Here is a 17,927-nt window from a genome sequence, read left to right as displayed (position 1 = left end):
TATTTGTCATTGATATCGCGTCGGCCAGTGACTGGCAGATTCGGATAATTGCTCGATCGTATTAATATCCAACACTATGTGTAGTGGATATTTAATTTAAATCACACAAAAGCGACGCGGCTCCCGACATCCGCTCTATGATAACGCTATGTTTTTAAAACATTCAAGCGTCACCATCTTGTTACGGATGTCAATGCCGGAGGATTCTATACAGTATTTTTTTTTAATCGACCGGCTATGATGAGTCAGCTGAACTGTTAACTATATACATATTTCAGGTCGAGTTAATTAACATTTCTTTAATTCGATTACAAACGTGACGTGATGTGACGGCTGTTCGAAAATATATATGGCGATACGTAAGTAATTCTATGGTTAATTATTGTTGTCATTCATAATTTTATTCTTATAATTGAATACAATTATATCATAAAATATATTATGTACCTAACAACAAAAGAACAGTAGTTATCTTAGTTATATGTAGAGATATAAAATAATTTGGCGTCCGTTTAATAAAACTGGATAACAAGCAATATTGAAGCAATACAAACAGAGGATTAAAACTTACAATGTGTAGCTCAATTAGTGATTGTGGGAGGCTTGTGTGGAGAGCCGGCGACCGTGGAGCGCCTCTCCGAAAGCCGAGACCGCCATCTAGCGGGCATCCTCCGCCCTCCGCCGCCTCGCATGTCACTTATGAATATGAGGCGTTATGATTATTAAAATATGCTCCGCCCCGAATATGGAATATGGTGGAGGGAGTCTGGTGCGGAGCGTGCGAATGGACGAAGTTTGATTTATGAGCCGGGCGCGGCTCCGCCTCCTTGTCATAACCTTATACCTGGTGCGCGCGCGCGACTCCCGCCGTCCTCCACCACCCGCCACCACCGCCCGGAGGCTCGCGGCTCGCGCTCAGTCCCGCGTCAGATGGCGAGAGGTGAGCCCGTCTGTATACCGCGTCCGATCACACAGGCTCCGCGCGAGTGAGTACTCTACCACCGCCGGCGATGCGAGGGCTGTGAGCCGCCAGCGCTACCACCGACCACCTACCATCGACCGACCACCGGCCAGCATGCCGCGCGTCAAGCCAGCCTGCGTCCGACGCGTCTCCATCGGTACATATCCATCAGCTCGATCACCAAACCGACACACGACCGTACATAGGATCTGTGAGTTTAGTTACGGAATACGGAATACGGAATATGGAATACGGCATTCCAAGTTCACGTCCACAATAATGTTCCGTATGTTATTGTTAGCGGTTATAAGAAATGCATTAAAAAGTGAGCTCTCGTAAACAGTGTGTGTGAAATAAAACCCGACAGTTGGTCGTGGATAGTGTGCCCTAGGTAGGTGTAGTGACTCGTTACTAGGGTCTAGGGATTTGGTGAGTCCAATTCATTGATTAAAAACTATGACGACTATGAAAATATCCAAACCTTCTAAGAAGGGATTATCAAAAATTAAAAAGCTATGTTTAAATCAAAGTATCAGTTTCTAAATGGTGATTTAAAGTAATATATTTTTAAGCCAGAGAAAAGAATTCTCGTTGAAGTGAAGTGAGCAGGTTTAAGACAGTTAAAAAAATTATATATATTTGTAAAATTCGAGATTGATATCAATCGATACCTCTTCGGATGTTATGATAATAACATGAAAAAATTTTTGGTCATCCAAAAACCGAGTTATCTCAGTAATTTTGTATAATTTGTTAGCGTACACGTTAAACGAAACGAATTCAGCATTGGAACATCGAAGGCTTCATTCATAATTTATGTGAACCGATATTTTTTTAACCTTCATTAAGTGATGATAAAAGGAATTCAGCGTCGTCCAAAGTGCGGTTGTTTAATTTTATTAACATAATATTTAAAATATAAAATCAATTAAATGTACGTACCTATTAATATTTCTAATATTCAGTCGAGAGAGTAATGTTTATTTTAAATAATGTTTGTATGTCGCATTCTTTTGTAATGTACGTATATTATACATGCACGTTTAATAAAACAGTTTTTGATACTTTTCTGGGACCCTAATGGATAATTAATATTGAAAATCACATCGTAAAACTCCATATATACTTTAACATATAATTTAATAACGCAAAATGTTACCGTTCTCGGCGAATAAAGCCTAATATGAGTAAAAATAAAGCTCACATTTACGTAAGCGGCGCTTAAGTAACACATTCTGATAAAAGAGTTAAGTGGCTCTATATTAGTGGAATGACAGGCCGTCAATTTTTATTAATATAACTCTACATAATTTTACGACCGCTCTATAAATTGTTTCGAGAACTCAATGTTCCGATTGGTACAAGCTAATAGTATTTCGTTGGGAACTGATGCGATCAGATCGATCCTATAACAAAGTAAATAAAAAACTAGTCTCGAATCGAGTTCCTTGATATTAAAATGATATATTGATGACAAGCCATACTTATCGCCATCCATTAACCTTGAATAATGAATAATTCCTATTAATATAAATAATTTCAACTTTCAGTATGTGGATTAATTGCTATATAATTTAAATTCAATAATACATTTGAATTACAATCATATTTTTTTATTTTGTTTTGTTACATAAAAAAACACAAAAGATATAAAATAAAACGACCCGTCTTCGACCCGGAGTCAATCATTGAATGTATTTACAAAAACTTGTACTCATATAATTGTGTCAACTTGTATTATTATTGAGAATTATTTAAAAATTTTAAATGGTACTTATTTGTGTGCTTTTTTTTAAATTCCGCCTAAGACGCGCCGGGCGGCTTCTTTAAATCTGCACAAAGCTTAAAGCCAAATTGCGACAAACAGACACCTCTAATCCACCTCCTTACAAACTAAGATACAACCACACCGGTATTTCGCTACAAATGAGACATTTAAGCCCTTACCGCAAGATTATCCCGGATTAATATGAATGTTTTGTGTCAGTGTTCACTTTTCGCTAGCATTACAATGTAAACATCCGTGGGACGTCCACTATGCTTGGACATATAAAATTTAACTTCCAAATATACATTTAAAGCATTCGGTCGTTATAACATTGAGATAACGCCGGTTCCGAGTTTATGGGGAAAGTTGAAAAATCGTGGCGATAAGCAAATTTATTCTCATAACTATGTGATGGTATGATAATTTATAATATGTACTTATAAGGTTTCAACACTTTCATATAATAAATGGTTATTTTAAAATGCTCACATCATATTACTTTATTTAAGGCGATCTAAGTGAATAATGCAATTAAAACAGCAGTATTTAACGTTTGTATGGCTTTGTATTTGATGAAGCGATAAAAAAAAATATACGAAATACATATAATGCGTATTCCTTTTTAGTATTAATAGAAAATTTATTTAAAAAATCATATATCAAAGCTATGTACATATGAATTATAACAATGGATGATTAGTGATGCTCCAATATCAAAGGTTAAATAGATTACAGCCACTGAATATAATATAGTTAGGTAGAATACATTTTTAATATGTGTCACTAAAAAGATGCTCTCAACTAAACAAAAATTCAAATGTTTATACAAAATTAAAAAACATGTTTACCGTTTTAGAGTCAACAAAAAAATATATATTTTTTGACGTATTACATTAATTTTATTGTTGCAAAAACAATTTTTAAGAATAACGATTTGGTAGATGGATTAACGCAATGTGAAAGCTCGCGGGTGTTCATCAATCTTTAAAGATTTGAGATTCGAAACTTAGTGAATATTACAAATTAAACATAAAAATTTGGTCAATAAATTAACAAATCAAGAGCCCCTCCCAATCGTTAAAGAGACAACATAATATAATTATTGAAACGAATAGCTGATTTACTCAAGGTCTGTGATACAAGGAGTTGAGTAATCACATCAAAATGACACCAGCCTATTGTATTATTGAGGCCTCCCAAGATTATAATTGAAGGAATAAAGTTTAAAATTTCCTCACATGTTGCTAAATATGAGTATATAAACAAAATAAATCTGAAATCTCACTTCATTGACTATTTTAGTTAAGCTGAGTAAAACTCATTTTTCTTCTTCTCATGTTAATGAAAATCTATTAATATAAGTTACACAAAATAAACCGTAGTCTTGAAAGTACATATATTATATTAAGCGATAATTTTTCATATAATTTTATTCGTTCAGTTCGATGTCAGTTTTCATTTAACTGTTCATATATAATAATATTGAAACAACAAATATTTAATAATTCGTTAATGTTGTAAAATGGAAAGCAGGTAATAGAATTAGAACATCCATTAACGAAAAATAACTTAAAACGTATGTAGGTAGGTACATAAACGAAATAGAATAAAAAAAAATTAATTAAAAACATTACTTTTATGAATGAATAATGAAAGAGTGGCTTATTAACATATAATTTAAACGCAAATTACCGTATATATATTCCAACATATAATAAAAATAATGTATATATAAATTCAGATATAAATTAAAAGCATTATCGAAAAGGAAATACAAGACTCCAATACACTTAAATGGGGAAATGTTTATTTATGTGCATATACATCTTATAAAGATGGAAAAATATCGTAACGTTCGTCTCATATTAATTAATTTTACTATAATTATACGTAACTATGTAAGAGAATTATTATATTATAGTTATATTGGTTGTAAGTGCGAACTGACGTTGAGTTAGAGCTGAGTTTGGGCAAAAGAATGTCGGTCTTTGATTATTATCTAAAATTATATTCTAAATGAATTAGATAATTATACTTTTTTAACTGATTCTGCTTTAATATACTACAATTATAGTCGATATTTCAGTTTTGAAAATTTCTTTGATCAATTTCTACTTATAAACTTTAATTGATTATGTGATGTCCACTTTAACTTTTAACACGGTGCGTGACGATACGATGCTTACACAATATTTTTTACACGTAATACATATAAAATTTAAAAAATCGACTTGTGATCTACTTGTGATTTACATAAGACTAGAAACAACTTTTTGCAAGTTCTACATCGTAAAAGCCGACTCTAAATTCGTTGAGTTATCTGGGTCTAGTTATTTAAATGGCCACCGTCTTAATCTATATTCAAGATATTAGATTCATACAGGGTTTAAATCATTTAATTTATTTTCTTTAATTATACTCTGTTAGTATATTTCTAATATCCAATACTATTTAAAGTAAGTGAAATATTTCTAAGGATTTCCAAATAGAAGGACTACAATTTGTCTACAGTTTTAGAATCTTAAACGAGTATCTTTTTAGTATATAGTCACAGAAAGTACCCATAACTTCTTAGCGAAACACACCTATTTCACCTCGTACAGAATTCTATGTCTAACGTTTACGAATCATGATGGAAAAGTTAAAAATAATATTTTATTTACTGTTTTCTTAATAGATAATAAATTAAACGGTTTAAGATAGCTCATTAAATGTCATAGATACAATATTTCTATCATAATATCAATGTTTAGAACTTCATTAATTTTTTAAAAGGTGCGAATATCGTATGTGTAAACGAGTGTATGCGTTTTTTAAGAATACATTAAAGTATTCACCAATCTCAATTTTTAACTCGAATTATGTAAAGGATTTAAATGTAATTTTAAATTAAGAATATATACTATAATTGAATAGTGTTGTTTATTAGGCTTACGTTTAATTAACCACTAATTTTTTTTTACTTGATTGATGATTAAATTCAAGTACATATAACCTACTCATTCAATTTAATTTAAAAATAGAACACGGTTCTAATACACACCATTTTAAAGAATAGATTTTTATAAAAACATGTTCCATATTTTGATCCGACACTGCATTAACATAACTATTGCTTAATTTATTTTTTATATCCATAATATTTAAAGATTAGACAATTTACATGAAAAATGTTATTACTATAAAAGATACACAAGAAACACATAAACAAATTATATATAAAGTAATGTTGCCCACAACAAATGGAATTTTTATTATCTACGTCTCAAAAACTAGAATTGATAAATCACACATTACTATGAAGTAACATAAAACATAGTTTTCTTTTCTTTTACACTCAACCATGACAATTTTTTTTTTCATCTTTTTGTATACTGTCGTTTATAATAATGATAATGCGAAACAAAACAATGAGACTGCCAGCGACATCTATTGCCGAGTAGACGCCCTACTCAAAATAAAGATCTTCAAGTTGTAACAATAGAATACTATTTTTAAATTACATTCTTTATGGATACAAAAGATTTGTTAATCATTTCTAGATACGGGACACTTTAATTTCAATCTTAGTCAAATTTAATTGATTGAAAAAAAGAAAATTATATTTTAGAACATTGTAAACTTGTTAAATATATCATAGATTTAATAACTTAATTTAAATTTTAAATGTTTCATAAAAGTTAATGGTTTTGTATGCCTGACATGTACGAAAAGATTAAAAAAAACATTGTTCATAATGATGTACCCGGCAGGCGGCAATAAAAATCCGTAATGTTTAGACGCCCTCTTAAATATTATACAAAATATAGAAGCAAGAGTTTTACTAAAATAACTTTCTATCCTTTCTGCTTGTTACAAAATTTTAAACTACTTGTCTTTACGAGTACTTCATTTAGATTATTAATTATTATTGTAGCGCCATTAATGGAATGAACAAGTGGAAGTTTAGTATGACATTTTTTTAACACGAAAATTTATTGCATTTAATACACACACAAAGCAACATTTTTAATTCAAATGCGATGAATAAAGTCATTAAAAGTTTAAGAGTTTTATATTTTAATCACATTGTATTCAACTAATAAATACAATTATCATTAATCGGTATAGACTGTAGCATAATAATAAATAATGAATTTACTATAACAATTGTGTCATTGTTGTCTTACGTACCGTGTACTTTATACAGAACATTAGATATGTGTTTGAATAAAAATCCATATAACGTGTATGGGTATCTATAGCTAGTTCAGTATGGGCTTTTATTCAGCACAGTTGTTTAAACTTATAAATTAAGTATATTGGAACATAATAAGTAATAATTATCTTTTGTTTTAGGTGATAGCTCGGGATCCTGTTCAGAAGAGGATATAAATAATGTGTTACCCGATGACGGAAGAGATCGGCCTGAGGCACATATGTGCCCTCGCTGTCATGAACAGTTCGAGAACCTACACGACTTCTTGTATCACAAGAGGGTTTGTGATGAAAAAGCAATACAAATGGGTGAAGAAAGAATGCACTCTGATCCCGAGGATATGGTAGTGTCGGGGGATGAAGAAATGGATGGACCCAATAAGCGGTTAGATCAAGTAAGAAGGCATCGGCAGGATGCTGAAAATAATAACAGCCTAGAGGATGGTGAAGCTGAGGTACCTGAAGCCGATATGCCCCCCGTAGGTCTTCCCTTCCCCGTAGCAGGCCATGTTACTCTTGAAGCTCTTCAGAATACAAAAGTAGCTGTTGCTCAATTCGCTGCGACGGCAATGGCTAATAATGCAAATAATGAAGCCGCTTTACATGAGCTTGCCGTATTACAAAGTACGCTATTTACTCTACAGCATCAACAAGTATTTCAACTTCAGTTAATACGCCAACTACAAAATCAATTGTCATTAACACGACGGAAAGAGGATCAACATTCAAGCCCGCCTCCGAGTGAAATTGAACAAAACGCTCCGTCGACGCCAGCTCGCTCGCCTTCACCACCGCGTCCGCCACGGGAGCCATCTCCTGCTGAACCCACTCATCCTACTAGCCAAAATTTGCCGTCTACCCACACAAATCTTACGCCCAAAACGGAACCTATCTCTGTTCCCAAGCTTCCGACTTCATCGCCACCAATGATGTCCCACCCACCTTACAGCTCCATATCTTCCTCTCTAGCATCTTCAATCATTACAAACAACGATCCTCCGCCATCTCTTAATGAACCAAACACTCTCGAAATGCTTCAAAAACGTGCACAAGAAGTACTAGATAACGCATCACAAGGCCTTCTCGCTAATAATCTTGCCGATGAACTAGCTTTTAGAAAATCTGGAAAAATGTCACCCTATGACGGAAAATCTGGTGGACGCAACGAACCATTCTTTAAACATCGCTGTCGATATTGTGGAAAAGTTTTTGGAAGTGACTCAGCGCTTCAGATTCATATAAGATCTCATACAGGCGAAAGACCATTTAAATGTAACGTTTGTGGATCTCGCTTTACAACGAAAGGAAACCTTAAAGTACATTTCCAAAGACATACTTCTAAATTTCCACATGTTAAGATGAATCCCAACCCTGTACCCGAACATTTAGACAAGTATCATCCACCACTACTAGCACAACTATCACCGGGGCCGATACCGGGAATGCCACCCCATCCACTTCAATTTAATCCAGGTGCACCAGCACCTTTTCCACCAAGCTTGCCATTATATAGGCCACCACACCATGATTTACTTCCACCTCGACCTCTTGGAGATAAACCTCTTTCACATCATCCACTTTTCGCGATGCGAGAAGAACAAGACGTACCAGCAGATCTCAGCAAACCATCTGCACCAAGTCCTACTCAGCCTGCATCTGAGGTTTTTAAATCCGAACCACAAGATGAAGAAAGCCAACGTGACTCTAGCTTTGACGAGTCTGATCGCATATCACCTAAAAGAGAACCTGAAGAAAACGATGCTGGACAAGATCAAGAACACGATCGATATCCATCAACATCGCCCTATGATGACTGCAGCATGGATTCAAAATACAGCAACGAAGACCAAATCGGCAGAGAAAGTCCACAAGTGAAGGCTGATCCAGACCAACCGGAAAATCTTTCAAGTAAGAATTCTACGATATCTGGACCAATTTCAATAGCAACGGGACTTCGTACTTATCCTTCTTATCCATTGTTTCCACAATCCCCACCTAGCAGCGTGTCTTCTGAGAGTCTTACTCCGTTTTCAAATAATCCTGTCCTTGGAGACACTGATGTAACACGAGACCCCATATTTTATAATTCGCTCTTACCGCGTCCAGGTAGCAACGATAATTCTTGGGAAAGTTTAATAGAAATTACAAAAACATCTGAAACCTCCAAATTACAGCAACTAGTTGATAATATTGATAACAAAGTATCTGAGCCTAATGAATGCATAGTTTGTCACCGTGTTCTGTCTTGTAAAAGTGCTTTACAAATGCACTACCGCACACATACTGGTGAGCGCCCATTTCGATGTAAATTATGCGGTCGTGCTTTTACCACAAAAGGTAATTTGAAGACACATATGGGTGTACACCGCATAAAACCTCCCTCACAATTATTGCATCAATGTCCCGTGTGCCATAAAAAGTTTACAGATCCTTCTACGTTACATCAACATATCAGAATTCATACGGGTGAACGACTCAATAACCCTTTCAATGAAGTTAACGATAATAACGCGAATAGTTGTCAGTCTTATAACAACGAATCGGACATTACAGACTGTTCTTATCGTCCCATTCCGGCTCCAATTTTCCCTACACCTTCCACTCCCGGCGACCGAAGGGCGGACTCCCGCGGGACCGACGATGAGAGCGGCAGAGATTCTCGGGAGTTCGATGAGGACTCAGATATAAAAAATCGTCGAGCTTCGCCGCTCTCCGTCTGCGCCTCGGCGTCCGAATGCGAAGTAAAAACCATCACCACAACGGCTTCCCTCCCATCGGCGACAGGTTCGGAGAGCGGGCGCAGTGCACGGGCCTCCCCACCGTCGCCGTCTCCGTCGGTGCTGTCGACGCCCCCGCGGCTGCCGCAGCACTCGCCGCTGCCTTCGCCGCCGACCCCGCTCGCCGCGCTCGGTGCTCTCGGTGGACCTTTCAGCCCGCTCGGACTCGCTTTCCCTCCCGCAGGTATGCGATAGCGGGAATTTTAATATAAGTCCGCCCTGGTCGTCCGAACTTCCATTCCTTTATTTATTCCTAATTTTCATTTTATAACAGTACCTAAAATACCGGGCGTAATAACGACTCACTGGATTTGTAATAAACATGGACGGTATTATCGTATTTGTGTTGTGTTTTTAATAGTGGCAATGAACAGTCGATTTATTTGTGTACAGTGCGCGGAAATACAACATGTACTATCTGCTACAAGACTTTCGCCTGCAATTCGGCGTTGGAAATCCATTACCGCAGTCACACTAAAGAGCGACCATTCAAATGCACCGTCTGCGACAGAGGCTTCTCTACTAAGGTAAATTTTTTTATTGAGAATTAACAACTGCACGTATAAATTACCTACTTCTTTATATACAAACTACATAACTATTTGTTTTAGACACACAAACATATTCCCGGTATACCTATTTACCCAATAAAATAATAAACATTAAACATACAGCAGTCACGATCGCGCTTATGAAATTCGATTGAATGTTTCTGGCATGCGGCCAGTTTATATTTTATTGTTACACAAATAGCGACACATAGCTACGCTTTTACAACGTTTCCTCAAATTTTCACCTAATACTTTTAAGACAGAACCGTTCGAGTAATCTTGCAGTATTAACATATTTCTTTCATATGTTTATATCTTCCTTAAATAATTTAAAGCAATAAAATAAGTAGTTAATGAAAACATTGATACGGAAGGTTTTATGAATCATTCTTGTAATTTAAATTCAGTAACTTTAAACGAAGGTTTTAAAGCAAGCGCATGACGAACTTTATGCTCCGAATTCATTATATCTGACTCTCAGTTCAATATTTCTGCAAATTAATCTTAATATAATTTTCAACGGACCTAATGAACTCTGCCAACATAACGTTTTCCATACAGTGATGGAATCCCGCTGATCTTATAGACATCTTTTTTAATTACTTGATTGTATTGACAAGCGATTTAACAATTCATATGTTTTTAGTAAAAAGTTACTATTTACATACTTTAAATTTAAGTTGTCGATGATAATTCTTTCAGATTATTGTTTTGAGACCTTATGCGACGTTCATTTTAGCTTGCATACCTATATATTTCTTTCATTAACCTTTTATGGCAGTAAAGTCCTTTATAAGACTTTCTTTAATGCCTTTTATGTAACAAGCTACTTAGCCACATCGGCTTTCGCTGATTTAGCGATGCATGTTGGTGGCATTGGACGGAAGTTAAAATTCAAAATAAATTTACAGACCAAAGAAAAATTATTTTAGATAAATATTAATTATTATATACTGTTATATTTTATTCAAATAATATAAAATAATAAAAAAGTAAAATGAGTTGATTAAAAATAATATAAACCGCGTAACTTGTTCCTGAGCCCCAAGCAACTATGTACCTACAAAACAAATAGTACGAGGCAAGGGGTATAAAATATGAAAGCTGCGTAAACCAATGAATACCAATCTTCATGCTCCCGAGGAACGGGATCTATTCAAATCAACCCACAGACGATATTAAAAGAAATATGAACAATATGCTCTTATTCCCGTATGGCCATTATGTGCGTCAAGCATTTCTCGGTAGAATATAATAATTAAATAAATGAACTACACACCAATGGTCTCGAAGATATTAATTGGAATAGTAAAGGCGAGACTCGAGCGAAAAGCTGCATTTGCGTCGCGACCCGCAAGTCGCGGCCCATTGTCGGGTCGCCACAAAAATGATAAGTCATAAAAACAACGTCACGGAAAACGATCGGAATATTAATTCATGTCGTAAAATATTTATTGCTTATAAATCCTTGAGCCTTTACCTACGCTTCTCGTCATAAAAAGATTATTTATGCTCGACAAAATAACATTTTTCGTATGTTTCTGAAAGTGACCACGCGGGATTCTTATCAATAAAATATAGATTATTTACGACGGCGCTGGGGTAACATTTATTATCTATTACCCACCGCTTTGACATCAATTAAGCTATAACAATATGTACGCGCACTGTTCTTTATGATTTACTCCTGGATACTACTTACTAAACGTAAATAAAAGTTGTATTTCCTTTCATATTTTTATTTAACTTACAATTCGTTAATACACCGGCAACAATAAAATGTAAATTTATGTTTAAATCTCAGATAGGTACAACAAAACCCTAAGTTATTGAATCGATATATTATAATATTTTAGTGACCGTTTATTGAATGTTTTAAATACTGTAAAGATCTGCCCATTTTAATCAATAATTTATTGTATAAAAACGATGAAAACAAAAACATATTTCTTTTCTGCTTTAAGGAGTTAACAAGCAAAACATGTAATTTTTTTCTGAATACTTTCAAACGACACAACTTGTTTGAATAGCCATCAGCTACAGTGATCCAAGTAGGGTGCTGGATGGGTGTCCGACTATGGCAATATAGCCTGACCATCAATGAAAAACTAGTAATATCTCCAAATCTGGCTAGATTCATAATCAGATCCTAGATGTACCTGGTGGTGAAGTGGTAATATAAGAATTACAAGACTCCAAAATACACTTAAAGTTAAAAATGTAAATGGAAAACTTAAAAATGTATTCACGTCCTTATCGCGTAGTGCATTGTATTTACTTCTATGTGACTTTAAGTGAAACGATAAATATATAAATTGTATTAATTCATAGTTGTAGCGCGTATCAGTACACGGTGTGCGCCTTATCACTTAGAACCTTACAAGCCTATTTGAAATTACAATAAGTGTCGCCGACACCTATCGACGCCGGCACCGAATGTTTACGCGCTATGCTACCAAGAGCTAGACTATCGATTGTAACGATCTTTGTAACTATGGTATCAAATTATTCCTTGAATAAAATCGCGATCGTCTCTTAGCCAATTTGATTCAGGTTACATGTTTTAACTGAAATGTTTGGTCATAATTGCTTGTAATGTATGTCATTCTTAATTCTGCATATTTTTGTTCCTGTACCTTCGTTGTTTATGAATCGATTTCGATAATTCTTTGCATTCAATAGACTTGCTTTCAAGCTCGCCTCCTGTGAATTTTGTTAAGATTTGATGAAGAAATAAGATAGACAACATTATACATCATCTAAGTACACTTAAAATATAAATAAATTTCGCACACTTCTTGTATTTAGTTATAAGAACACTAGGAAAAGGAAAGCGCATATTTATAAATTATTTTTTATTGTAATACCACTCTTTTTTACAATAATATAACGGGTGTGTGATTAAAAAGGCGTGACATTCTAGTTACGTAAAGAAACGACAGTAATGTTGCTCCTATAGATTCTTTTTATTATATCTTCAACTTGCTTTTCCATTCTTAATTATCATTAGCTGTGTTATTAATTTATTATTACTCTATAAAGTAGTCATAAATACGTTACTATAAATTATATTACTCTTATATTAACGTAAAATAATCTCGAAAATCAAACAAAATACTAATTAAAAATGAGCTAGGTTAAATAGATAAAAATAAACTAAGTAACAGAGAGGAGATGCTTAGATACTTTTAATAGTCTTCTCATGGTATTCATTCAATGTAAAGTTATTGATAAAAGAAAAGACAATATGTTGTAAGTATGTGCATATAGTTGTACTACATGCATATTAGTAAAGTTACAGATATATATTATTTACATATAACAGGACTTTAAAGGGTTTTCCTTATGAGTCAATCAAGTTCTTTACATATATATTAATACTTTGAACAAAGCTATTTTAATAAATTATTTATTGTAATAACTGTATGACCATGACAAGATTACTTAAAGATTACTTAAGTATTGCTGCAGTAATATTAATTAAAAGTTATTAAAACATAACATGTGTACAAAATTGATGAATTTAATTTACAATATGACTACTATACGAATACACCGACGCGCGACGGTACGTTTTATAATTATAAAATACGCCTATAATACGCATTTTATAACATAATAAATCATGATTACACAAATTAACTATTAAGAAGGACTATTAAGTATTTGTATATTATAAAATACTTGCTAGTATACACTAAGGACTATGAAGTAATTGTGCGAAATCACAAATATTTTGTAAATAACATAATTTATTATAGTTCTTAGACGTTGACCTCAATTTAATATAGTATTTGATCGTTCAGTACATATGAACAAAGTTCACCTTCTCTAAAATGAATAGTCACATATTATTTATACACTGTGTTTTATCCCCAATCCTGTTTTAGTGTGCGTGTGTGTAAACTTTGCGTGTGTTTGTGGTTCCAGAGCAGTGGCGGCGGTTGCCGGTGTAGGCGCCCACGCGCACCCCGCCCGCCGCACGCCACTGCTTTGGACCTCTGGAACGCCTTCGTCTACCCGGTATGAGAGAGAGACGCCTGAGCGTGTACTCTATACATTATTATCCCCTCTAAATACGCTTCGTTTTATAATATATTTTCACGCTAAAAGCTTTATTTTTTTTTACAAAAACCTTTGACTCATCACGAGTTGCCCTCATATATAATTTTCATTCTTAAATTAATTTCATCATTAAATAGTAAATAGCACAAATTCTATATAATCAAATTTAAAACTACCTGCACAAATCTTACAAACTATTACGCTTACGTTATTTATACTATATTTAAGGCGATTAAAAATATAACTGTTATTTTGAATATCTGTTCTAATTACCAGGGAAACATGAAACAGCACATGTTGACGCACAAGATACGTGACATGCCGCCTGGTTTCGAAAAGAGCGTAAGTGGACCAACTGGTCCGCCAAGTGAAGAAGGCCGGGAACCAAGTCCAGACAGACGATCGTCTCCTGAGAAGATCGATTTGAAACGATCACCCCCCGCCTTACCCCCCGTCACTATAGCGCACCCACCCCCCATTGATATGCCACCACTGCCTAAAAGACCTACAGGTTAGTTACATTCAATTTACAAAACACAATAAATAAAATACAATTAAAGCAAAATTTCTTCCTCCGACTTGCTTGCTACCGCGTTCTCTTGACCTCGTTTTTATTCCATTTAAATCTCTGGTAGTATTTTCAAATCCATGATTTGAGCAAAAATGTAAATCAAACTTAATTTCAGTACCTATAGTACCAAATCATCCGCCACCATCTCAGTCATCGAAGCACCTTTGCGGAGTTTGTCGCAAAAACTTCTCATCGTCATCGGCTTTACAAATCCACATGCGCACGCACACCGGAGACAAACCCTTCCGATGCGCTGTTTGCCAAAAAGCTTTTACCACCAAAGGAAACCTTAAGGTAAGATTTGTTTCAGAAAATATTTTTATCGTCTCACATATTAAGAAACGAAATGAATCGTAATTAATGACGTAACCATTTAAAATATAAATAGCGTCAATGAGTCTGCCAAACCTCACATAGTAAACAAAAACATACCTACGACTTATTTTTTGTTTTCTTTTTTGTATTTACCACATTCTTTTGGTTAATTTGGCATGAAATGAATTTAATTAAAAGACTGAATCTACAAAATCTTAATAATTTAACAGAAAAAAATAAGACTTCATTTTTTATAGCTTTCATTATTCTTATTTTATAAATGAGTTGATAGTATTTGGTTGAAATATCTGGATTTTTAAATTATTTCACCGAAACTACAAGGAAACCAGGATATTGTTTATCTTAATACTAAATGCCATGGCTTAGTCAATTAGCACAATTTAGTCTCTTCTTTTTGTAAATATACTATATCGCTTTTCTAAGATTTCTTTTATTGGCTTGAAAAGCGTATTGATTGAAGTTCTTTTGTTTTTGTTTTCTTAATAAATTTTCTTAATGTCCAGGTTCACATGGGCACACACATGTGGAGCGGAGGTGCGTCTCGTCGCGGCCGTCGTATGTCCCTGGAACTGCCCCCACGGCCGCTACATGAGCCTCACGACCTTCTCCGGCGACCTGATCTCTTCTACCCCTACTTGCCTGCGCCATTTCTCAATGGCATGCAACAAAAAGTAATGTCATGATACATTTAGTGCGTTAATACAATAAAGTTGAAAATCTTATAATTTTAGGTCTAGACTCAGATATCAAAATTTTATTTTTCGTTTCTAGCTGAACGAGATATCAGTAATACAGCAACAAAATGCCGGCCAGAATGGCGTAGCTGGTAAATTCCCGGGACTACTTGGTTTCGGAGCTTTTGGAGCTGGAAGACCGGGTGCCGCCTCCCCTCTCGAGAGGCCACCGTCACTCGACGGCGATGAACGTCAGGCGGCGATGAGGGAACTCGCTGAGAGAGGCAGGGAGCTCGCTGAACGGAGCCGACAGATGCGTGAGGAAAATGAACGGGAGCACTACCGGTCCGCTGGCGGTCATCCAGCGCATGCGCCACCGACAGCACAGGCTTCGCCTCCAGCACCACATAATCTACCGCATCCCCTGGCATCAATACCGCCGCCCGCGCGCACCGAAGGTCTCACAGTTTAAATATATCGGTATCCGATTCAAATAAAAAAACACATTCCAGAAAACGACTTCGACAGTGATCCGATAAAGTGCTAAATACGATGGGTGTTCCGAACAATATCCACTTTGGACACGATTAGCTGCTGGCTTCACGAAACTAGTGTCGTGACGAGTGATCTATAATGACGTTAAGGACAATTCGAGTGTAGCCATGTGTACCGAATAATTATTATGCCTAGTTTATATAGGTAACTTATATGCATGAGTACGGGCCTGGGGCAATCGGGGACTCTCTGAGTCCCATGTTTATGTCATTACTCTGTGATAGTGCACGATGTGAGTCTGCGCCAACTAACCGGAGACGAAATTCGGATAAGTTACAGTGGATTCAAATCTATCTGGGGCGCAGACTCATGTGCTATGACATCAAAAAATATTATGAATTATCCCAAAAATTAATTAAATTCATAAATCTATATATCATTAATTGTATATAAAATGTATAATAGTATTGTAATGAACGAATGATTAAGTTTAATATTATGGTATAGACTTAAATAATTATACTATATTTATACTAAACATATAAACTGGAGTGCGATATGCATGATTTTATCTTGTCACATTCCAATGCAAGGAGATTCTTTAGAAAATATGTCCTTCCACTGCAATCTTCGCATATTGGAAACGTTGGTTTTTAAGCTGTACCTATATATATGAAATACAAAAATTCTTTAAGATTATCTCGATGATTTGAATCAAATAAACAGAATTTTCTCCAGAATGTAGACGCAGTAAATCGTTGCTGTCCACGAATTGTCTTTAGAGAGTACATACTCTGTGTTCTATTTAATTATTGTAATAGAATTAAACGACATATTCATATCATGTAAATTAAAAAAAAAAGTATTTGCATTTGAGGTCTACATAGTTGTAAGTGTTAGAGTCATAGCTATAATATTGCTTTAGAATACTTTGACATATCTTTGTAAATGTGAACGACTGGTGGACGTAGAATGTAGACTTGCCAGTAACAATGCAGACTGAGATACGTTTCAAGGGAAACATTAATTTCCATACATGCATTTGTCGACGCTTGCGATGATTGAACGTTGATAGATCAATTGTTATTTATGTGTTCGATACTTATTGATATATGTTTTGTATTTCACTCTAGATGTGTATAAGTGTCGCTAAATTATTTATAAACTATAAATCATGCATACACTCTTAGTATTAAAGTGACGCTTGCGAGGCTGTAGGCCTCGGGTACAGGATAGTTGTTAGAGTAATTCTCATAGCACCTACATCTATTTTCAAGTTGCAAATAGGTCTAGAGTAGTATTAGCCATGAATATGATGTGTCATGTCCATGTCAGTATAAATAATCATTGTAAATTATTAAATGTTTATGTAAATGTCCAAAAAGTATTCAAATTATTTAAAAAACAATTATACTAATAACACTTTATTTATTTTTTGTTATCCTCCTCCTAAAATCCCAACTTTATTATTTTATCATTTAAAACTAAATTTCTGATAAAGAAATCTAGAAAGAATTTCTTAAATTATAACA

The 17,927-nt window shown here is 34.7% G+C and overlaps 1 protein-coding gene across 4 annotated transcripts; it reads left to right on the top strand.

The window, feature by feature from the left end:
• Window positions 1–787: 787 nt before the first annotated feature.
• On the top strand, window positions 788–17,822 carry LOC116779607 (homeotic protein spalt-major-like). 4 transcript variants are annotated; one of them, XM_032673984.2, is made up of 9 exons: window positions 788–1,172; window positions 7,068–8,834; window positions 9,711–9,887; window positions 10,097–10,230; window positions 14,185–14,277; window positions 14,596–14,830; window positions 15,006–15,184; window positions 15,730–15,897; window positions 15,998–17,822. In XM_032673984.2, the coding sequence occupies exons 1-9, from the start codon at window positions 803–805 to the stop codon at window positions 16,370–16,372; spliced, it is 3,498 nt and encodes a 1,165-aa protein (XP_032529875.2). In that variant the 5' UTR covers window positions 788–802; the 3' UTR covers window positions 16,373–17,822. The 4 variants fall into 4 exon arrangements, with proteins under 4 accessions (XP_032529875.2, XP_061385448.1, XP_032529878.2 ...); XM_061529464.1 differs by having other exon boundaries at window positions 788–1,118; window positions 7,068–9,887; XM_032673987.2 differs by lacking the exon at window positions 9,711–9,887.
• The last annotated feature ends 105 nt before the right edge of the window (window positions 17,823–17,927 follow it).

The sequence above is a fragment of the Danaus plexippus genome, chromosome 2, assembly GCF_018135715.1.
Source record: "Danaus plexippus chromosome 2, MEX_DaPlex, whole genome shotgun sequence".
In the NCBI taxonomy this organism is placed as follows: Eukaryota; Metazoa; Arthropoda; class Insecta; order Lepidoptera; family Nymphalidae; genus Danaus; species Danaus plexippus.
Note: the sequence above shows the minus strand (reverse complement) of the source record. Positions and strands in the feature narration are given on the sequence as shown.